This window comes from Leptonotus elevatus, chromosome 13 (genome assembly GCF_054856555.1).
Source record: "Leptonotus elevatus isolate MCC_2025b chromosome 13, RoL_Lele_1.0, whole genome shotgun sequence".
Taxonomy (NCBI): Eukaryota; Metazoa; Chordata; class Actinopteri; order Syngnathiformes; family Syngnathidae; genus Leptonotus; species Leptonotus elevatus.
The window spans coordinates 372,585-395,401 of record NC_141251.1 but is presented as its reverse complement, the minus strand read 5'-3'; the positions used below and the strand labels follow the sequence as shown (position 1 = coordinate 395,401).

The 22,817-nt window shown below is 47.9% G+C and overlaps 1 protein-coding gene across 4 annotated transcripts; it reads right to left on the bottom strand.

The window, feature by feature from the left end:
* Positions 1 to 4,627: 4,627 nt before the first annotated feature.
* hectd2 (HECT domain containing 2) lies at positions 4,628 to 22,333 on the bottom strand. Of its 4 annotated transcripts, XM_086093193.1 has the most exons (23): positions 21,944 to 22,331; positions 19,030 to 19,153; positions 18,170 to 18,308; positions 17,982 to 18,084; positions 17,821 to 17,910; positions 17,666 to 17,730; positions 17,469 to 17,514; positions 17,391 to 17,405; positions 17,173 to 17,282; positions 16,954 to 17,102; positions 16,033 to 16,156; positions 15,718 to 15,814; positions 15,349 to 15,456; positions 15,003 to 15,135; positions 14,662 to 14,750; positions 14,031 to 14,095; positions 13,790 to 13,883; positions 12,042 to 12,116; positions 9,794 to 9,881; positions 8,725 to 8,831; positions 7,800 to 7,915; positions 6,380 to 6,523; positions 4,696 to 4,976 (listed from the first exon to the last, which is right to left on the bottom strand). In XM_086093193.1, exons 1-23 carry the CDS (start codon positions 22,007 to 22,009, stop codon positions 4,856 to 4,858), a joined length of 2,268 nt encoding a protein of 755 aa, XP_085949319.1. In that variant the 5' UTR covers positions 22,010 to 22,331; the 3' UTR covers positions 4,696 to 4,855. The 4 variants fall into 4 exon arrangements, with proteins under 4 accessions (XP_085949322.1, XP_085949321.1, XP_085949319.1 ...); XM_086093195.1 differs by lacking the exon at positions 8,725 to 8,831 and having other exon boundaries at positions 4,677 to 4,976; positions 21,944 to 22,333; XM_086093194.1 differs by lacking the exon at positions 17,391 to 17,405 and having other exon boundaries at positions 21,944 to 22,330.
* Positions 22,334 to 22,817: the final 484 nt, after the last annotated feature.

The following is a 22,817-nucleotide window of genomic DNA, read 5'->3' as shown; positions in this document are numbered from 1 at the left end:
TACGGAAACGTTGGCATCCCATCAAGAGTGCGTTGACACATCTTTGGTCACAGCGTGCGTGCGTGCGTGCGTGCGTGCGTGCGTGCGTGCGTGCGTGCGTGCGTGCGTGCGCGCGCGTTGAAAGGGACACCATGTGACAGGAAGTGACTTGGGAATAGGACGTTCCACACCCACGGACCCTCACAACAACCTCGCACACTTCAAATGATTTATTAGTAAGCCTCGTTAGTATTTGTCATTTGATATCAAGTGTCATTAATATTCATGAGTTCATTATGAGGATTTTTATCAACATTAGAATTCGGTGATTATCACTTTTTTTAGGATTCTTATCATTATTACAATGATTATGCATATTGGGATTATTAGCATTTTTGATTGGTATGTACAAGATTATGGCGTTAGCATGAACAGTAGCGTTTGGATTATTATAAATATTTGCATTCTTTTGATTGTTAGGATTATGAGTTATTGTAATTATTAGGAAGGAATACTTTTTTGTTATTATAGGATTATCCTAAATGGATTAGCACAAGGGTCAGATTGTTTACATTATTATGACAATTGGGAATTTTAGCTTTATTGGAAATATTGTGATGACTAATTGCGTTTATTAATATGACATTGATTATTAGCTTGACTAAGGTTATTACAATTATTACAATTATTATGAATATTAGGATACCCTGCAATTGGCTGGCGACCAGTCCGAGCTGTACCCCAAAATCAGGCCAGCTCGCTCGCTCGAAGAAAAAAAACCCGGATGATTAGAAAGATTAGGATTATTGCCATCATTGGGATTATTATGATCATGTGATCTGACAATCAATAATTCATATCAAAAGATACAAATGTTTGCGCCATGTCTCATATTTTGCTTATGTGATTAGAAAGTGGCTGCGGGGCGGGGGGTGGCCTAAGCCCCGCCCACCCCGGCACAACAGCCATGTTTGTGAAATCGCGATGATACGAATTGTGTCGCTGCCGTTTGTACTTTTGCTGCGAGGTCCGGTTGCGAAAAAACGCTGAGCGAAGTTGAACGAAAGTCCGAACAAGCGGCGCGATATGAAGATTCCGTCTTTGGCTCAGACGTGGCAGGCGCCGTTGCGCAACGTGTCTGCCACTCCCGTTGGGGCGGCGCTGGCATCAAATCTCTTTGGATTGCTTTTCACACTGACTGTGCACTTTTTGCCGAGCGCTTACGCAAGCGAGCAGAAGGAGCAACAAGCAGCCGGGCCGGGCCGGGTCCGACCCACATTTACAAATTCTTTCGCTTTCATCTGCTCCATTGCGTCCGTTTGCTTGCGTTTCCACATATGCAGATGGCAGATTTATGATTATTTTGGGGGTCCAATCGAATGGCAGCCTCGCTGTATTGTCATCTGCCCAAGGCAAATATTAGGGCTGGGTTCGATTCTTCAAATCCCTGTGACGAGAAAACAAAACATGTCTCGTAACGTGACACAGCACAAAGAAGCGTGCTGGCGACAATTATATTGAATAATAACAACATTTAAAAAAGAGGCAAAAATCAAGTTGTTCTCTCTTTTTTTAATCAATAATGCCAACCAAGGAACCCGACGAACTTTAGCCCCAAATCCAGAAAAGCGCTTCAAAGTTTCATCAAGCATTTTCCAACTAAACTACGAATTGATCTTTTTACGCAAGTCGCATTTCAAATTGAGCCGACGACAAAGCCGCCATTTTTCCACCTTCTGATTGGTTGCTCGCAGCAAAACACGTCCCAATCGACGCGCACAAAATCGAACCTGCTCGCAAATACGATACGATGACGTCACGCCACATTGCGCAATACGTCTAAGCGCGCCAACGAAACGTTTGGCTCAAGTCGCTCGCAAGCCAGCAGTCGAGAAATGGATCTTGGATTTCAAACGTTGCAAAGTCCGAATGGCGGCAAATCGGCCAATTATTTGCATGCAATGTGAAACGATGAAATGAAAAGCGGCAAAGACGTCCCGCGTCTGTTTGACCGCAACACGCCAGTCGCCAGCAAAACGGATAGCAACAGGAAGTGATGCAACAGGAAGTCATGCGCCAGGTTAAACCCGAGCAAACTTTTATTGTTGCATTGTTGAAGTGACTCCTGGCGACTTGAGACTTTTTTTTGTTTGCGGACAAGCAACGCGCTGACGGTGGGCCAAGAGGAGGAATGGGAGGAGCTTATGATGTTTTGCTGCCGAGTAGGCCAAGTTTGTTTCCAAACAAGAAGAGGACTTTGAATGGAGCCCCTGGGAAGGGACAGGAAGGGAAAGGGGGCGGAGGGGGCCCGGGGGGGGGGGGGGGGGTCGGGTGTCTCCCTAATGTAGGCTAACAAAAAGAATGTCAACACGGCCAACCAATAAGCACTCGACACCCTCCCGGGCCCCAAACCCCGACAGAAAACAGATCAATGAATCAGAAAGGCAAAAAATGTCCGTTGAAGGTCGTTGGCGAAAAGCTGCCACGTTTTTCGTGCTGAGGCGCGAGTGGGCGGGGTTACTGTCAAACAAGATAAAAGCTTTTTTCCTTGGGTTACTCAATGACTAAGATGGCCGTGGCCTGTTGACTCCACATACTTGCGGGATGGCGATACGCCACATTTTCAAACCTGGCAGGTCGCATCTTCTTCGCATGACTTGCGATTTCGACGACATACAGAAAATACTTTTGGAAATACTTCGATACAGTATATGCATAAAGTACCCAAATAGCCATGTGAACACTTGTACACTTAAATACTTACTGCTGTACATACTTAAATACTTCAACATCTAATTACATACATACTGTAAATATGTATTGACATAACACGCATATGCAATGACATATTTAAATACCTCATTTGCATACTCAAATACTTTCATGCCGAAACATTTCACTGCAGTCATTACGCACTTTAATTACATACAGAGATCTATTCACATGCTTAACTCATTCACTGGCAGCCATTTTTAACTGAAGCAACCCCCTTCGCTCCCGACTGTTTGACTGGATTTTGGTGCATTTTGCAAGATTGTGTTTTATTGCTATAAAAACATGGAAGCTACCAAAAGAAAGATTAGATTCTCTTTTTTCATCAGGAAAAAAAGTATATTTGTATCCGTTTCCGTTTTGCAGCCATTAGCATTAGAATAAAGCGAAGTTTCATCATGATTCACAAATCTGTTAAAAACTGTGAGGGAAAACAGCTTTTTGCAACATGGCCCTGGTTGATCTCTTATACTCTGCTGCCACCTACTGCCCGTCTTTGTAATAACTACCATCGCTTTAAGCATCGTCTTCAGGTCAGAGGCTGCTTTAAAACCTTCTGTATGCTCGAGCATTTAAAAACAAAATAAATACGTCTTCGGGAGCATATTTTTTTAAATAGAACGTATTTATATGTTTTTGGGCGCAAATGAGTTAAATACAATCTTAAAAGATCCCAGTACTGATGCATATATTTACATGCATACATTGTTGCATATTTCCATTCTTGCATTGACAAGTTTGTCCTCGTTTGTGCTTTTCGCTTGTTGACGCTACAGAATCTTTGTTGATTATTATTATTCCAATTCATGTTTCACGAGATCAAAATGAAGACGAGAGGAAGTTTCAAGCAAGACTTTTAATGTCAAACTTTCACATCAACGACATTCGCCATACAGGAAGTGAACACGCGCTCGTTTCAAGACGACGACGATCTTCCAGTCGCTAGCTTGTCGTCGGTGGCGTCTGTCATCTTCGTCACTTTCTCGTCTTCATGTTCTCACCGTCACACGCTTTTCATCATTTGTCAAGTTCCGATAACGGGCTCCATCTTGTCAGCGGGTTCCAAACTTTAGAGTCGTCGTCGTCGTCACAAGGCGCCAGTTGTCATCTTGGAGTCGTCGAGTTGTCGCTTGCAGCGTCTCGTCACCAAGTCGGCGTCATCGCGTCGCGCTCGTCATCGCGTCGCGCTCGTCGTCGTGTCGCGCTCGTCATCGTGTCGCCGTCGCTTACAAGCGCTCAAGTCGCCAACTTGACGACGGCGGCGAGTCAAAGAGACAAAGACGCTTGCTTTGAGAGCGAGCGGCTTGTCGCCAGGGGAGCGCTGGAGGTTCCGGGGCGGGGCGGGGGCTGTTTGTGACCCACATAACCACCTTGGCTCCGGGCCACGAGTGGCGCTTTGGGAACTTGCGCACGTCACCACGGCAACCAGGCCAGCGGGTCAGCACAGGCGCCGCCACAGTTTGAGGGGCAACTTGGCACATTCCTGGCTCACACTTCCTGCTCTGTCTACTGCTAATGCTAATGCTAGCACACGTCAGTGTTGCAGCTGTCAATCAAAAGGATTCCAACGCTGCAGTGTTTTCTTCTTCGACGCGTCACGGCGTCAAACACGGACGCCATCAGATGCTGCGTCTCGTCGTCAGCTCGGAATTTTCTCGTAGTTGTCGTCTGGTCGTTTTGTCTCAAGTCATCCGGTTTGCAGTCGTCACGTTCTACTTCCTGCTCTGCCGTCTGCTAAGCTAATGCTCAAGCGAACACGCGTCAGTGTTGCAGCTGTCAATCAATCAAACGGCCGCCAATCAAAATGATTCTGCTGCTGCGGCGTCAAAACACGCCACAATGTCAAACTTTCGCTTGGCGACATTTCGTACAATAGCTGCTAACTTCCTTGGCGCCAAGCTAAGCTGGATTTACATCTTGGGACTCGACGTCTCCTCTTGAGGAACACGGCGGTACTGCGACACGCTAGCGGCGCTAACTTGTTCAGGTGCTGAAATCTCATTAAATACAAGCAGAATTTCAAAAGGTCCCTTTAAATAAAAGTAGCACAACAAAGAGCGCTAACGTGGCTAGCGAAGGCGGCGTGCGTGCGTGCGTGCGTGCGTCACTCGAGGCCGAAGCCCTCCGCGTTGGAGATGGCGATGGTGAGCTTGTGTTTGAGCTCCTTCCTGCTGCGATACGGCGGCAAGCAGATCTGATTGAAACACGTGTGCGACACGGGAAGCCTGAGGACACACAAACATCAACACGCTTACAAACGGCCCAACATGGCTGCCGACACAGCGCCGTCGACAACGCAGCCCTTGGGCGGAAATATTTAGACGCTCGCTCGACCTGTCCAGCGACTCCTTTCCCAAATCAACTCAACTTCCTGCTAACGGCGCTGGAAGGTAACCAAGAGTGGCGCCTTGAGATACGAGTGAGCCCACTTACAAGTTCTTCCGGATACGAGCCGCCCTTTGAAATGTTTGACGTACGAGCGCAAAGTTGAGCTACGAGCGCTTTTTGGTGGCTGACGGTCACAAATCGATGGAACTCACTTCACAATGAGCAGCACTTTGGCAATTCAGCCGTTTATTGCCAGTCCCAGCTGAAGTTTACTCTCAAAGTCAACAAACACAATTTAAGACAACCACGTAGCAAAGTCCAATTCGCTTAAGAAGATTTTTTGTCGTCATGTCCACGAGTCCTCAAAATTTGACCTCAACATTTGCCGACACGGTGAGTGGCACCCACCGGAGGGGGTGGGGCTTAATCACCCGGGGAACGTCAGCGTACTGCCGCCGTGTGCGCGCGGATGACCCACGGCTGCCGATACTGCTAACAAACACCGTTGACATGCTAATGGTTAGCATCAATAATTGCAGCTTTACAACTAAGGAGTATTTGAACACAACGCTCAATGGCATGTGTTCTTTATCCACTGCATAGAATGACTCCTATCTGCCAGGAATGACGATTTTTACAGCATTTTGCTAAGTCGCTTCAAGCAGAAGTGAAATTAGTAGCAGTTAGCCTTCTTCCTTTGTGTGATTCTGACTGCATTATACTGCCTCCCAGTGGCCAAGATGGGCACACCAGAAGGAGCAGCGGACTGAATTGGATGCAGCATTAAACCTTTATCCACCGATTGTTTCATTCTCTACATTGGATTTCACAATCTCATTTATTGATATCTATATACCAAAACACAAGCACTTTTTTTCTAACGGGTCTCGAACAGATAAATGACTTTTAAAATGGGAAAAGATGATTTGTTTTGAGTTGGAGCATGAATTCAACTCGTATCTCAAGGCGCCACTTCATCGCCAAAGGAATTTGAAAACGCAGTTGGTTCTCGTCCACATGTTGGAAAGTCGTCACGCGAGGTTTTTGCGGGTCCGAGCCGCAAAAACATGCCCAACGTGACCTCGGCTCAAACGTGTCAGCACTTAAGCGCAAAAATCTTCAGATGAGCCTCAAGGAAAGAAAAATGTGTATTTGTGTTTTGAATGGACGCGATTGAAAAATGGATGACTTTAGCGCGCTTGCGTTACTCGCCAGCGGGATCGAGGACGAGCGCGCGACGCGTCACGCAAAGCATCAGCGCGGCCGCCGACAAACGAGCGAGCGGCGCGTCCGGCCGTACCAGTCGGTGGGTGCGTCGATCTTGGAGATTTTGAAGTTGAGGTCGGCCATTCCTCCCACGGGGACGCGGTCGCTTCCCGTTGCGAAGTGAAGGAGCTTCTTCTGCAGATCCACGGGGAAGGACAGCACCACCTCCCAGAAACTCCTGCACGCACGCACGCACACGCACACGCTCAAACGCTGCTTGCCCACTTTCGAATCCCGAGCCAACGTTGTGGGACGTGCGCGCCGTCACAAAGCGGCCTTCGAGAATAGGAAGGTTTGTAAACCGGTTTTCACTTTTCAGACCACTCGAGTGTTTGTGAACATGTTAGCAAACATTCTCTTGCCGTGACATGAAAACAAATCTTTGCTGACTCGGCAGATGATAAAATGTCACCATTGTTTGTACTTCAAGTTAGCCTGGACGCAATTAGCAAGCGAGCTTGCTTTGTTTACTTTCATTCATTTGCTGCAAAGGTTGTTAGCAACGATTTTCTTGTCGTGACATGAAAACAAACATCAACGCTGCGGACTTGACAGAAAAACATCATCATCATCATCATCATCATCATCATCATGTACAAGCAAGAATAGCAAGCGCGCTTGCTTTGTTTAACTTTGTCGGCATGTGATGTTTACTTGTGTTACTGTACGTCTTATCAGGTCATGCGCTTTTTTGGGGTCACAATATCGAAAGTGTTTGCAACGCGACTGCGTAATCTCCGTCAACCGCGCAATACTGACACGCAGAATTTGGACTCGGAGGAAAAAAATGTCCTGCCTGGAATCTTTTGAAAGCATATTTGCGTCACCTGCAAACAACGTTTGATCGCTTTGGAAATTTGTTGACTATAAATAAAACCTTTTTCTTGTTCTTTTTTTCAGTAACCGAGCCGCGAAGAAGCTCAATCGCGGCCAAACGCTTTCCACAAAATTGTCTACAAGTTGAAGCGTCTCCAGCTAACTTAGCTTAGCATAGCTCCCTGCTTGCTCTCATGAACATGAAACAGGAAGTGACGACATCACAAAAATCCATCAGTCGCAGGTGAGCAAATGGATTTTTGTTCTTGGATTTATTTGACAAAATATCTCAGCAGCAAGCGAGCGAGATTTGAAGCGAGTCTACATTCAAACTCAAGTTTTCTTTGTCATTGCATGACTGGCAGCCATTTTAGCCAATTGGGCGCGCAGGGGGCGGGACGTGAGGAATCAATGGATCGCAAAGAGACGCTTTCGCGACAACCCGGCTCACAAAGATTCGAAATCTTCTGATCTTTTAGCGTATTTGATCCGATTTTGGACTTGTTCTTGAACGTGTGCCGAGTCGTCGCTCGCAATGTGACGATCCAAAAGACATTTGCTATTGTGTGCTGTACTTCATCACGTGTCAAATCCAAATCCCCGGTCGCGCGTGGCGCCGGCTTTTGGGCGCCAGTCACCTGATGGTGGCGTCGGTCTTGCTGTATCCTTCGTAGTGCGCCGCCTTCTGCAGGGCGCTCATGTCCAGCTGAGGATTGCCGCACACCAACATCTCCACTTCCTCCGGACGCAGCAGCTGCCGCCGCAACAAACGTCCGGCGGGAAAAGTGTCACAATGCGCACAAATCTCCTTCATGTCGATGACGTCGTTATTTTTGACATTTGTGTGACATCATCAAATCAATGATTACAAATGTGAAAGCGCTACATCGGCTTTGCCTTTAAAGTTGAAGCTTTAAATCCAGAGTTGACAGCACTTGTTAGAGATGAAAAGTCATCAAATGAAACAAGCGGCGAGATTTGTGTGGAAACAGGAAGTTGGCACGTCCAACTTCCTGTTGAAGAAGAGTTGCAAGCAAAGATCAAAAACACACTCAGGTGACGTGTTTTGGATCGACGGATGTCACAAGCGACACGCAGCACGATGAGCACTGTGACCTTTGACCTCCTCGTGCGAAAGGCGGCGACTTAGTTGAGCTTCAAAGACATCGAATGAAAACGCCGATCCCATTTCCTCATTGGAGCCGCAAAGGAAGCGATGCAAGAGCGAGCGGGAAGTCACGCGTGTCATGTGATGTCATCTTTTGAGACGACATGACTGGAACGAACCCGCAACATGCGTGTGCAGCTCGTATGTTGCGGGTGCCGTGTGGGTAATGCGTGCAACGTGTGCAGAATGTCATGTTTCAAACGCGTGTGACGAGGTTGCGTCATGTGTAGCGTGCGACTCGAATGTGCTTTACATTCCCGTGTGCGGCATCTGTCATGAATACGCGCGCACATCGTGCGTGTGACATGAACGGAACTTGTGTGTGCGTGCAATGCATGTGTTTAATATGTTTAGCGTGCATGACGTGCATGTCAGAGGCACGCAAGGCGACTGACCATGAGGGCGTCGGAGGCGCACACGCCGTGGAAGCCGTGATAGAAGGCGGCAAACTGCTTGTAGATGGATTTGTTGAGCAGGAAGTCGGCGTACAGCTGCACGTACTCTGGCGAGGCAACGACAACATCGCATTGACATCGTCCCAAACGCCACAACATGGAACATGCCAAACGCAAACTTCGGGTTTGAGAAAGATTTCAAACTGTGCGACATTTGAAACGTCAACGACGGTCAAAAAACAACAACAAGAGGCACGACGACAAACGCGCGGTGAAAGATGGCGAGAAAAGCAGGAAGGCAAAGTCAAACATGTCAAGTACAGCCGGCGGCAAATCCCGGGTCAAAAACGGCGTCCGCGCCAGCCGGAAGACGAACGCGCAAAACTATTTGCGGTGTTGGTTGCGTGTATGCGAAAAAGGGAAAATCCAATCCAGAACTTCCTGTTTGGCGGCACTGAGCAAAAAAAAAAAAAAAAAAAAGCGTGAGAATAAAAACACGTTCACTGAGCAGACAAAACAGACACAGAAGGAGGACACGCGCACGCACACGCAAAATCAACTCCGTCATCCACACTTTGCAATATTCAACGTGCTTGGGACATTAATGCAAACGTTCGCAACACTTCCTTTTTCTCCTTTGAATGTATTTGCCACATTCAAGAGTTTTCTTTTCCGCCGACACATTTGACGGCGGAAAACGAAAAGTGTTGCAAGCAGTAAAAGCCATAAATGCAGAAAGTTGAGCAGTGTGGCAACGTTCCCTATACGAGCGCTCGTCCCATAAAGATCGCGATTCGGCGCCGTGACCCCAAGATAACGACTCGCAGCTGACGTGCGCAGAACCTTGCGGATGGCAAAAGAGGAATTCGGCGCCGCAATTCCTCTCGAGCATCACGCAGGTCTCGTCTCACAGGAGAAAAATCTCAAAAAGTATTTTGAGCAACGTCATCACGATGACGCGTGCTCAATAATTGTCTGGTTAGCAACGTTCATTGGACCTTCTGCCATCTAGTGGAAGCTGATGGAATTGTTCAGCCACTCGCGACGTCGCCGGCAAGTAAATAAATACCCTTCCGGTTGTGTTTGGTGACCGGAATCTTGTCTCCTCCCGGCTTCAGGTTGTACGACTTGACCACGCCCATTTCCTCCTTCGACACCTGCAACACACCAGACTCATCTGTTAGCATGCTTGCTAGCATACTACATGTTATCAGCATATTCTTTAGGTAGTTCATTAGCTTGTTTGTTAGCATGCTTTTTAGCTGGTTATTTAGCCATGTTTATTAGCATGGTCAGTAGCCTATTTATTTGCATATTCATTTCAAAGTTCATTCAATAGCCAGCTAGTTATTAGCATCTTCATTAGCTTGCGGGCTAACCTGTTTGTTAGCATGGCTTGTTTGTTTGATAATAAATGATCATTCATACCATAGTAGAAATTTGACTTCTAAACTCATTAGCATATTTGCTAGCATCTTTACTAGTTGCTTTATTATCGCGTTTCGTTAGCATGTTTGTTGTTTGTTTTTAGTGAGACATTAATGATCGCTAATGTACGAATAACCACCTGAAACTGATGAGGACCAGCAGTGCACAAAATGGCCGACCGGCGGATAAAGTACGACATTATGTACATTTTAGATTTGATTCAACGACGTCATCGCACGCGTCGGGACGACAAGGCGACATAACGCAGACTGCGTCGAACCGCAAGTGCAAATTGCAAAAGCAATCAATAAATAGCAAACGGCTGCAGTACGCCAGGAAGATATTTCAATATTTTCAGGTATGCCAAAGACAGGCTAGCAACATGCTGTGATTACGTTGATCAGCAACAGGATAGCGATAGCGTCTGATAAGCAGACGGCGAGGACGGCGTTGCACTTTGCAGTCAACAGTGCAAAGTTTGGCCGCTGGAAGACGAGAGAAAAAGAAAGACTGATTGCATGCAACATGCGGTACATGCGTGTGCACCAGCGCAACACATGATCACACGCACACGCACACACAATGCGTGCGGGTAAAGGGCCGCAAAAGATACGAGTGACCCACTTCGGAGTTTTCCGGATACGAGCCGCCATTGGCTGGATTTTGGAGATACGAGCGCTGGACGGCGGCCGGCGACTCGACGGGCTTGACGGCAAACCAAACTTTGGCAGCCGCTCCAAATTGTTGCCGTCCAAACAGACGATGACGTCGCCTGCTTCCCGCGCAAGCGCCTAGCTTAGCACGCTCGCTGTTCGCTTCATGCAGGTGCGTGCGGCCTGCGGGTGGCGGGGCCCGTGCACCCCCCACCCGCAGGCCGCCGATGGAGGGCCATACAGCTCGTCCCCAAAATATTAGGACGAGGTGGTGACTGCGCGTAGATTGAAAGGCATGAAGGAGGAAAAGGCCCCAAAGTAAGCAAAGCCATAAAAGACGCCATTTGCAATCGTAAAGGAGGCTTTTAAGCAGCAAGTCACGTCAGGTTGGTGAATTCAAGGGAGGCCCGACTGGAAGCCGCCTGTAAGGACTTCCTGCTCGCCGCTTGCTACATTCCAGGCACACGCCCACATGCGTACGTGCGCGCTCACACGCACACACGCGCTCACACGCACACACGCGCACGCCCCCCCCTCAGGCAGCTTTGACATAACGCTTGCCTCCACTTCGGCGTGGCTTACTTTTAGAAGTCAGCTGCTGCTTTCACTTGAAGCTGAATGCAAACGCGTTCGCGCCCTCATAATTCCCCGCGCACGTTCTTCGCGCACGTTCCATTCCACGCGCTTGTTTGCACTCGACGACGCATTTACCGTGATGCTTTTTTTAGGCTCCTCCTCTGGAAATGGGCCAATGAATGTGCTCATTTGACATTCGCAACTTGTAGCGTTGTTTGACTTTCCACTTTTGCAACGAGTCATCGATGAATTGAAAACGTTTGCAAAGGCCTCCAAAACGACTTTGAACAATTAAAACCCGTCGGCATCATTTCCGCCCGCCAACTCCATGAAACCCGACGGTTTGTCTTTCAACATTTGCAAACGTTCGCTTTCAACATTTTTGCTGACGTTCTGACGAGGTTTCCTTGACATTTCTTTGATCTTTGTGCATTTACAGAACTCTCAATTTGCAAGCGTGTCCTCTTATTGAATGAAGTCAATGCATATAATCTACTCAATGTATTGATTAAGAAAACGAGATGAATATGATCTGCATTCCCTGAAGATAAAGTTATCTAAAGTGCACAACTTTCAAGCGTCGACCTTGAAGTGAAATGAAGCAAAGACTTTTTTTGCGTGTGGCGACTTTGGCACGTCATGTTTGGGTTTGCTGACAACCTGGAAAGCGATGCACAAGTCTTCCTCCACGTTCCCGTCGAAATTCAGCAGCTCCTGCAAACCGTGAGCCAGCTCCTGTGCAAACACACGCACGCGCACACGCGCACACACATGATCTGACATGATTGATTTGGACACAAGGTAACAAGCTGCTCTTGTTGCAAACCTCTTACACAACTGGCACACTTTTAGCACACAAACCTCTCTCCTCTGTGTGTGTGTGTGTGTGTGTGTGTGTGTGTGTGTGTGTGTGTGTTTCTGTGACCTTTTGGAAGGCTTGCGTTCTTGTTCTTTGATTCTTGCTAACTTTAACAGAAACGCACACACGCAGCTCAAATAAGTGCGCGGTTCAACTTCACACAAAAGAGTCAGTGTGTCAAGTCAACAGTTTGACTTTGTCCTCCTCTGGAGGCAGCAGCGAGAACTGCAATGGAATTGGGCGTGTCCTTTGGAGTGACGTTCCACCAGCAGCCTCACTTTTGACCACTAGAGGTCACTCAGCCCCGTGAAAGTTGAATCATGCGGCGATCAAAAGGGAAATACGTGAGAAAACTGCTGGTTTGTGGTTGGACATTTGGCGAATGGACTTTCTCTGAATGTCTGGGGGGGGAACCCGTCCCTCCGTTAGACCCAACCCAGACCACGAGCAACCAAGTGGTTCGTCAGCTGCCACCACGGGGACTCCGGTTCAAGACCATCCCCACCGTGCTCTTGAGCAAGACACCGGCACCCAAACTGCTTAAGATAACTCGATTTAAACTTAAAACTAGTTCAATGTTCCCGTTTGTCATGGCCTGAAGGCGTCTGCATTATTTACCGGCAGTAAGCAACACGGCCACACAAAAACTACAAATGTGCTGACTGCTTTATGCGTCACTTCCCCCTTGACCCGTGCGTTACAAGGACGGAAGTCCATCTGAATGTCGACGCACGATTACTGCTTTCCTGGCAGAAGCTGCAAAACGACAGGAAAGTTTTGTCTGAGGAGACCAAAAAAAGACAAAAAAAAAGGGAAGCTACCCAGATAAAGGGACAGTCAAGGATCAACATTGGCCCGGCATTCACGCGCCGGCATGAGCTCAAAAACGATACCTAACGCTTGTCGTCGTGGGAAATAAGGTCGTCCTTCGGGCATAACATTACCGCTTTTGTCCATAAGGCGCCGCCATAATCAACATCAACTGAAAGTGTTGCTTTGTGTCGGCTTCACATACTTTGAAGAGCGCCAACAAGCAGGCAACAAAATGTTACAGTATGCAGCTAGCTAACGTTAAGGCGGCGTTCTGTTGATTCACACTCCAAAGTTTGGGTCAACATCACCGATTGATCAGCTGGGATCCAAATTGGCCTCCATTTCCTTCATTTGGGGGAATTGTGACAGAGCAGAAAGCAAAAAACAATCTTGTCCACTGAGCTCATGTCCCTCCTCCTGAAAAAGTCCTCAACTGTCTTTTTCTGCTGCAGTCAGAAGACTAAAAAAGGGTTTTCCTTTTGATTTGACACAAATGTCGAAAAACCCGCTCTACAAATATTGTTTTACCAACAAATAAGATTGCAACATTAAAGGCTGCTGCTTATGAAATGTTATGTCATGGGAAAAAAAAGTCAAATTGTCACACGACACGGAAGAGATCCCAAAAATGCACCATGCCGGACTTTTCATTTGATTTCCCCGACGGCAAACAAGAAAGGAAACACGTTTTGTCCATTACATTGACCTTACGCGACTTTTGACCTCACGGACGTACCGGCATGATCTGCTGCAGGTCGTCCAAGGTGGCTGTTGCCATGCCGACCAGGGCATTCGGGTCACATGGTACAATGGGCGGAGTCAGCAGCTTCCTGTGACGAGAGAGCCACGGCTGACGTCAGCACGAAACGCAACAAAATGTCCCTTTTTTAAGTTCGCTTTGCTTTAAGTCAAGTGTTTGAGGGACACGCACGCACCCACAGTCCCACACACACACACACACACGCACACGCACTGACCTGTAGCAGTAAAGTGGGAAGTGGATGTCCAGAGCGATGCTGTTGTAAACTGCCAAGCCCATCAGCTGAGCACATGTTAAGGACAACACACACACGCACACGCACGCACACGCACACGCACGCACACACACACACACACAGCATTGTCCTATAAAGCTCACCATCAACATATTCATGTTCATACAAGGAACATTGTACATTTTCAAGTTAGTTAGTTGCCGCATACAAGGCCCCAACACGCATTGCCGCCCCCTCCCCCCACATGCCCTATTTACACATCACCATGGTGACGCCACCGTCGCCACGGTGACCAGACGGCACTGACCAACATCAATCAGCTCTGAGCTCGAGAGGAACACGTACACAATTCCCACAATGCCTTCATTCCTTCCACTAGCCCGACACACACACACACACACACACACACACACACACACACACACACACACACACAATGGGAAGGAGAAGGCAGCTATTAGGTTATGTAACCTTTGACAGCTACCAGATGGTGAACACTGTGCATACACACACACACATAAAGATGCATGGAGTGAGTGAGAGAGAGAGAGAGAGAGAGAGAGTGAGGAAGACGAAGAAGGAGGAAGAAAAGAAACGTGCATGTGAAGGATACGGTTCCAATGAGTTGAAACTCGGAGTAGTTGTCACACTTCCAGCTGCTGAACCAGTGACAGCGAGATTCCTTCATGTACGTGAACATGCCTGACACACACACACAAGCATCATCATCATCATCATCATCATCATCATCATGACAGAAAGTTGAGAAAGGACGTAAACATGAGGACAAAAATGGAACAAACACCCAAAGAATCAAATAAAAAGACCAAATGAAAAAGAAAATATAGAAAGACAGAATGGACACAAAAAAAGGAGAAGAAGAAAAGAAAAGAATCTGAAACGCAAGAAAAGGCCGTCCGCCGTCCGCCGTCCGCCGTCCGCCGTCGCGCTCACCGTAATCGTCGAGGAAGATGCGTCGGACCAGCAGCAGGAACCACTCTTTGGTCAGGCCGCCCATGTCCAGGCCCGCCTCGCCCACAAAGGTCACGCGCAGTTTCTTCTTCAGGTCGCAGCGCTTCCTGCTCAACTGAAAAGACGCACGCGCGCCGCGTGATCGACAGCCCGCTTGGCCAATCTCTGCTCAGTCGCACCGTTGGAGGCACTTTGGATTCATTTCAAAACTCAATTGCACTTTGGCCTGACACCAATTCCAAAAACGAAAGAAAAGAAATCAAAAGTCCTCCCGCACATGGACATGAGCAGTTGCGTAAAAAAAAAAAAGACAAAAAGGCGCGCTCACCTCATCCAGCGAGTCGGCGAGGAGTTGCGCCCGTCGCACTTTGATGTTGAGGAAGACGAGGTTCATGTCCACGCGCTGCCGTCGAGACACTTTGCTCACCAGGCTTTGCTGTCGCACACGAAACAAAAGCAATCGACAAACGAGACCAGGAAGAGGACGACGAGGACGACGAGGACGACGAGGACGAGGAAGACGACGAGGACGAGGACGAGGAAGACGAGGACAAGGAAGACGAGGATGAGGACGAGGACGACGAGGAAGACTAGGACGAGGACGACGAGGAAGTCGAGGACGAGGAAGACGAGGAAGACGAGGACGCCGAGGAAGACGAGGACGAGGAAGACGAGGACGAGGACGCCGAGCGCTCACCCTGGCCTGGCTGATCATCTGCTGCTCAGAGTCCTTCTGGATGATGGCCTTCTTGACGGCGCTGGACAGGATGAAGGGAAACTGGCAGAAGGAGAACCTGACGCAAACAAAGTCACATGAGCGAGGCGTGCGTGCGTGCGTGCGTGCGTGCGTGCGTGCGTGCGTGCGCGCGCGCGCGCATCAACGCCGACGTCTCCGGGACGCTTTTCAAGACGTGCAATTCAGACTTGCAATGACCGGCGGGTCCCTGCAGAGGGCAGCACTTTTGCATGACGTTGAAGCAAGGCGGGTTCCCGCTGGCGCCAACGAACTGACCTGCTGGAGTTTCCGTAGTTCTGCCAGGTCCGATACTCGTCCATGAAGTCGATGTGCTCCAGCGTGATGTTGTAGAAGTCGGTGAAGTGCATGATGGGAGGAAACGACACGCTGTTGGCCGCGTCTAAACGCCACAAGGAATCAGTCAAAACGGTTTCTTCTCCTTCGGTAAAAAACATCGCGCTCGCAACCCATTCGGCAATTTGCAAAATAATGACACAACTATTTTGATTATTGATTCGTTGTTTCAAGTCATGTTTAACTTGAAACGATCCAATTGGCATTCGTTCAAATCCCCATCCTCGGAAACCTTCTCACATTTCTGCTGTCCGCCATCAAAGACGACGGATCAGCTTTGCCTTGAATCCAAACTGGTCAAAAGGAATATTTTTTCAATGATTCAGATCACAACATATTTTTCCCATTTTCATTACTTTAGTTCAAACAAAACTGTTAAATTGCAAAGTACAAACATGAATTGCGGTTCCTGGATCCGTCCGTAACATCCATCATCGTTTCCAAAGTCGCAGCACATATTTGCAATTAGTGTTTGTTTTCGGAAACCAAAAAGAGCCTCCATTCCATTTGCTTTCATTCAAGGACTACAAAAATGTCTGAAGATTTCCTGTCAAGAGGCTGAAATTTGGACAATTTGAACTTTCATATCTAAACAATCAATTAACAAAACACTTGCCAATCAATTAAGATTCAATTAGTTTCATTCATTGTTGCACCTCTCATCAAATGTACATTTCTTTATTTTACTGCAATATTTACAAGAAGTCATTTCAACAATTTGATGAGATGACAAAAGCGAATACATTCGTTTGAATTGATCACATTTAGGCCAAAAACCGCAAAGGTTAAATATTCACAACTCCTGCTAACGCTAACGCTAACACTCGGACCGGGCGGACTCACTGAAGAGGGCGAGCACTTTAGTGGCCGACGGGATCCACCAGGAGCACTTGGAGGCGGGAGGAAGCTCGTCGGGCTCGGCGGGAAAAAGACGAGTGGAGATGAACTGCAGGAGGCGCTCCACCAGCTGCCGGAACCGGCGGGCGGACAACCTGAAACGCACGCCACAGATTCATCGTCTTCATCATCATCATCATCATCATCGTGGTGATTAGCTCTCACTTTTTCAGCCAGTGCACCAGGAAGTGATGATCGGCCTCGGACAGGGCGGCCATTTGCCTCAGCAGGTGAGCGTAGATCACGTATGTGCCGGTGCTGGAATACTGAGGGTTCTGCAAACACGCACGCACGCTCATGCAAATCATGCCAAACGACAACACCGGCAAAAGTCACATCCAAGATGGTGACTGGATGGCGCCCGCCCCTCCCCTCAACCAAACCTGCAGACAATCACGCTGAAGGAGTACGGAATGTCAAATGAGCGGCACGGATGTGTCGTGATGACATCATCAGCTCACCTGAACCAGGATGAAGTAAGCGCGCAGGTCATCTTTAGTCCGAGGCCTGAACACACAAAAACACACACACGTTAACAAAAAAGAACAAATTGTGTGTTGATCAAGTGTAATGTGCATGCCAGGCCACTAGTTGGCGACGTGATGAAAATAGCTTTGATGAAAATATACGTGTGTTGCGTGCATAACGGTCCTCGCACCCTTTCCACTCCCTCAGAAGACTGTTGATGATTCCCTTCAGCACCGACTTCTGGATGTCCTGCGGCTGCACACAAACACGCAGATGACCACTGTGAGCATGTGACAGGAAGTGGCGTGCGTGCGTGCGTGCGTGCGTGCGTGCGTGGCGACTGACAGTTTGAAGCAGCGAGTCGTAGACGGCGTTGACGAACTTGGCGTTGATTCCAGAGTCTTCGATGGTGTTGAAAGAGGCGTTGGCCTCCCGCTGGGTGGGCGGAGCTTACGGGTGAGCAAACAGGAAGTGCTTGCGGCCATCACGGAGGGCGCGTGTCTTACCTTGAAAGCGGCGTTGAGCTCAATGAAAGAGTCAAAGGTGGTCAGGTAGAACTCTCGAACCTCACGCCAGTCGCCCGACAGCGCCGCGCGCTCCGCCTCCTCGCTGGTGACAACACGCACACACATGATATACACACATGCGCGCACCACACGCACGGTGTGTTTGCGTGTCGGTCGATGGGCCTCACAGGAAGTCTTTGGTGGTCTTGGTGCGCAGCGGGATGACGGGGTCACGCGGGAACGGCGCTTTGACCTCCGGGGGCAGCGTGTCGATGGACGATCGCGGTTTTAGGCGAGCCAGGCTGCCGATCGGAGGGAGCTCACACGCTGTGTGCCGCACACACGCACACGCACACGCACACACACAGTCTGCTTTATAATTAGCCTCTTTGTTTGTGTGTTGTTATGGTAACGCTGCAGGTGCATTGTGGGCGTCTGGGAGGAAACGACAAACATCAAGCACGACTTGAGGACACGCATGCACGTCCTGCGTGCACACGTCCTATGTCGAGGGCAATTAACACCCCCCCCCCCCGCCCCCCCAAAAGAAACAAAAATCACTTCCTGTGTGGTCAATTAAGAGTTTGAAAAATGAAAGCACTTCCTGTGAACATGCGTGGCCGTTGACCGGCATGCTTTTGTCACGTCTCATGTTCCCGATGAGGATCTTGAGCCTGTGAGGACGTCGCCTGACAGCAACAACAGCTGTCGCCATGACAACCGTTCGCCCCCGTGTCGTGTTGGAACCAACTTGCTTTGCGGATCAAGACACTCGCTCGTCTTGTCCTCGTCCTCCTCCTTCGTCTTTTCTTGTCTCCTCGTGCCGTTTGCAGCCTCGCCCAATTCTTGGAGCATCTGTCGCCGCGGCAACCGTGGTCACGGCGACAGATGATGACCACAACGATCTCTTTGAAGCTTCGGCAGCAGGCAAAACAAAATGGAGGACAGGCGCTCACTCGGCAACACGTGCACACACACACACACACACACACACACACACACTTTGCCTTTTCCCAGAAAACGAGATTTGAGTGAAAAAGCGACTGACCGTGCTTGAAGCCGAGCGGCGCGGCGGCCATGTTGGCGTCCCTGAGTCGAACCCGTCTGTGGTTGAGTGTGTTGATGAGGCTCCCCAGAGACGGCAGCGGAGGCTTGGACTTGCGGCCTGGGCCCTGCGCCAACATCACATCGGCGGCGTCACACATGACATCATCATCATCATCATCATCATCATCATCATCATCATCAGTGTTGTTGTTGTTTTTGTGGTTACGAGCTTGGTTGATTTTTGCTTTTGTCAGCCAAAATTTGAGTTCCCAACGAGCTTAAGCCTTTTCAGGAGATGTGGGAAAAAAAATCAATCGATCAATGAATGGATGAATAAGAGCAATAATAAGGTGCTGTGATGCCCAGGCATGTGGGCAAGAAGAGCCCCAGTTGGCATTTGGTGACTGACTGGGACACTCAAATACAAAATGTCAACACTGGCAAGGAGCGTGGAGGTGACTCAAGATGAAGATGATGATGATGATGATGTCACAAAATGGTGAATTCACAATACAATGGATGAATTTGAGGAAATGAAATTGAATTGTATGCAAATGAGAGCAAGTCCTGCTCATCACGCATGAGTTAGAAGGAACTCCAAACAAAATGTCTGAAATGTTTGGTCAGCCATTTTTGGAGACTTCCATGGAGCAAGGTATTGTGGGAAATGAAGTGTTGTTCGATCATCATATCAAACCATTTCAAACTTGTTACAATTGGAAAGATCGGTTTTATCGGAGTCAGCTTTCAAAAAAACAAGTCAACTTAAGAGACTATTTACTACAATTAATATTTGTGTCCTTGTCCTTACAATAAGCGAAGCACGCATATCGGACCGCGCACTTTGCTTACATTATTTGAGTGAACTTCATGTTGTAATATACTCATTCAATAGACGTGAAATTTGCATCATGAATTCGATGGAATTTCAATTCTGCTTCCTGCAATTTGAATTTGAATTGCAATTCTGCTTCCTGTTTGCCAGCCGCCCGGCAACACACGATGACAAATTCAACACTTTCTTTTTTGCAGCGACGGTGAGGCTGGTTTGCGTTCCATTGAAAAGGGAAAACTCATTTGAGATACGAGACTTTTGACTTAAGAGCGTGGCCACAGATCGGGTTCAACTTGACGGCACGGCTGGATGACGCAATCACTCCGAGGAAACGCTCAGAAAGGCTCAGAAATGGACAGCAAGTCGACGCTGACATCACTTCCTGTTGTCTACGACAACGCCCGCTGATGACATCATGCTGATGATGACATCATCACGCTGACAAAAGTTATGCAAGTCGTGTTGGTTATGAAAGCGCCTTTTTGTCTTTGCCAAACAACATGACAATCGGCCATGTGGCTCACAACAACAACAACAACAACAACAACAACAAAATGAGTCTGCTGTCATTTCATCAAGTTTCCAACATGTGCTGAAGGAATTTGGAATCACGCAGGCCGGCGTGGCTCATCCATCGCGTCACCAATTCCCAAAATGCGCCGCTTGCGTGTGCTCGGCCAAATAAGCGCTGACCAGACAAGCACAAAAAGTTGAACTGCAATGAAAATGCTTCAGCAACACAAAAACGCAGACAACACACGCACACAAACACAGCATCAATCAAAAGATGCACAAAAAGACATACGACGACACGGACACAAAACGTTACACAAAGACACACAAACAGAGAAATAGACAAAAGTACAATTGCACAAGACGCACAAAAATGAACGGCCGTCCGTCCCTTGCTCGTTTTTGCTTGAATGTTAGGAGCTCAAATTGGATCCACGAGTTAAAATGAATGCCCTCACCTGTGGGCAAGGAGAGTCATCGTCGCACTGTAACACGTCATTTACCAAAAAAACAACAACAATTTGTTCAGTGGCAACTCAAAACATCGCTTTCCACTAAAAGAGAAGATGGTAAAAAAACACACGCTTGGCTCGTGCATTTCAATGAGGAAAGCAGCGCTTCAGAATCTTGACAGAAAAAGAAAAGACAACAAAAGGAAGAAAAAAGGAAGAGACAAAATAGAAAGAAAAAATGACAATTGGAAACAATTAAAAACTACAAAAAAACAAAAAAGGAAGAAAAAGAAAAAGAAAGCAGAAGGATATAAAAAAGGCAAATTGTTGTAATGTGAATTTGAACGAGGACAATTTTTGATGAAAACATCGTCGTCGAGCAACCACATCACAAAAACACTTCTGCCGTTTTGGTCACCGATTGTGCTGCTCTTTCTGGCCACATGGCGGCAGTAGAGGACAGACAGACGCACATACTGTTCATTGAGATGCCTCAACTTCTCGGCTGAGAGTTGCTCTTTACAGACGATAAAGAATACATCTAAAAAACGTTTGCTCGTTAGTCAAAGCATTAGAAAAGGCCACAACAGACATTAATTGATTCCCTGATCCGCAGCACGCTTTAGAAAATTGGCCCAAAAAAATACATGATTGTTTTCCAAAGTAAAAGCAGATGTTTGCACATGTCTTTTTAAAGAACAAAAAAAAACATCTGCTTTCATGGAGGACAACAGAAATTGGAGAATGTTTCCTGTTGAGAGGCTGAAAGAAAATGTGGACAAATTGAAGTGAAAGACAAAGTCTTCATGATGAATTGATTGTCAGAATAGTTGTGGATGAATTTGCTAATTGATTAGTTGTGGATGATTGGTTGCATCTGGAATGCAAAAATTGAAAGCGACAAAAGGAGTTTAGTTGAAATCAAGCAAAACAGAGAAGGAGATTGATTGGGGAAAATGTCAGAAATGGGATTCTTGTCAACAAATGAGACATCTTGGCAGACAGCAAACGCGATTTCGGCGTCTTCTTCTTCTGTGTTTGTTTGTTTGTTTGTCGGCGCGTGGAAGAAGAGCACTGCGTGTTCGTGCTCGTGTTTTTGTGTGTGCTTTTCTTACGTTGGAGATCGGCGGCAGCTTGTCGCGCTCGCTGCTCGTCACCGCGACAAAATCGTCCGCATCCATCCTAAGTCTTGACGTCAATTGTCGCTTCGGTCCCGGCCAAAAGTCTCGCCAAGTGTTCCTGAAGTGTCCCAAGTGCTCATTGTTGTCTTTTCGCCGTCGCCTTCGCTGTCGCTGTCGCCGCCGCCACGCACGCGCCCAGGCGTGGGCGCGCGCAGCAAATCCGGGAGCTTCTTCATGTCAATAGAGAAAAACCAAAAGCAAGAAAAAGACCAAGAAAGCCCAACAAGGCACACGAGCGAGTCTCGCTTGGGCACACGCAATCAGTCAACAAGACGCCCGTGGCGGGCCGCCGCCATATTGGGGGAGGGGGAGGAGCCTAAAGTTGGACTCGAGGGAGGAGAACTAAGATGGAAATGAATTATTTTTGATCTACTTTCCATCCAAATTGTGTCCGCAATGTTGATGGTCTGTCATCTGCCTGCATTTAAAAAGCAAATATGGCCCATGAGCATCAAAGGTTGACAACAACATTGAGTTATGACAAAAACAAGCAACAAAAGACAAAAACAAAGTACAGCAGTGTATGACGCGCCAACAAATGCATCCGACAGTAAATAATCATAAATCGCTTGTTTCTGGGCATGAAATCATTCCTGTTCCACAAATAAATGACGCCATCCTTATGAAAGGCTGATGACGTGATGATTTCAGGCACGCGCGTTGCCGTGCACAGACACAAGAGGGCGCCGTGGCGCTTTTTGAACTTGCGTGTGACGTTTGAGCGTTTTTGCTCGCTTGCTTTTCAACAGCGCGTCTCCAGTTCAGACTCGCGGGGGTTCAAGAGCGGAGCGTGTCCAGCATCTGACTT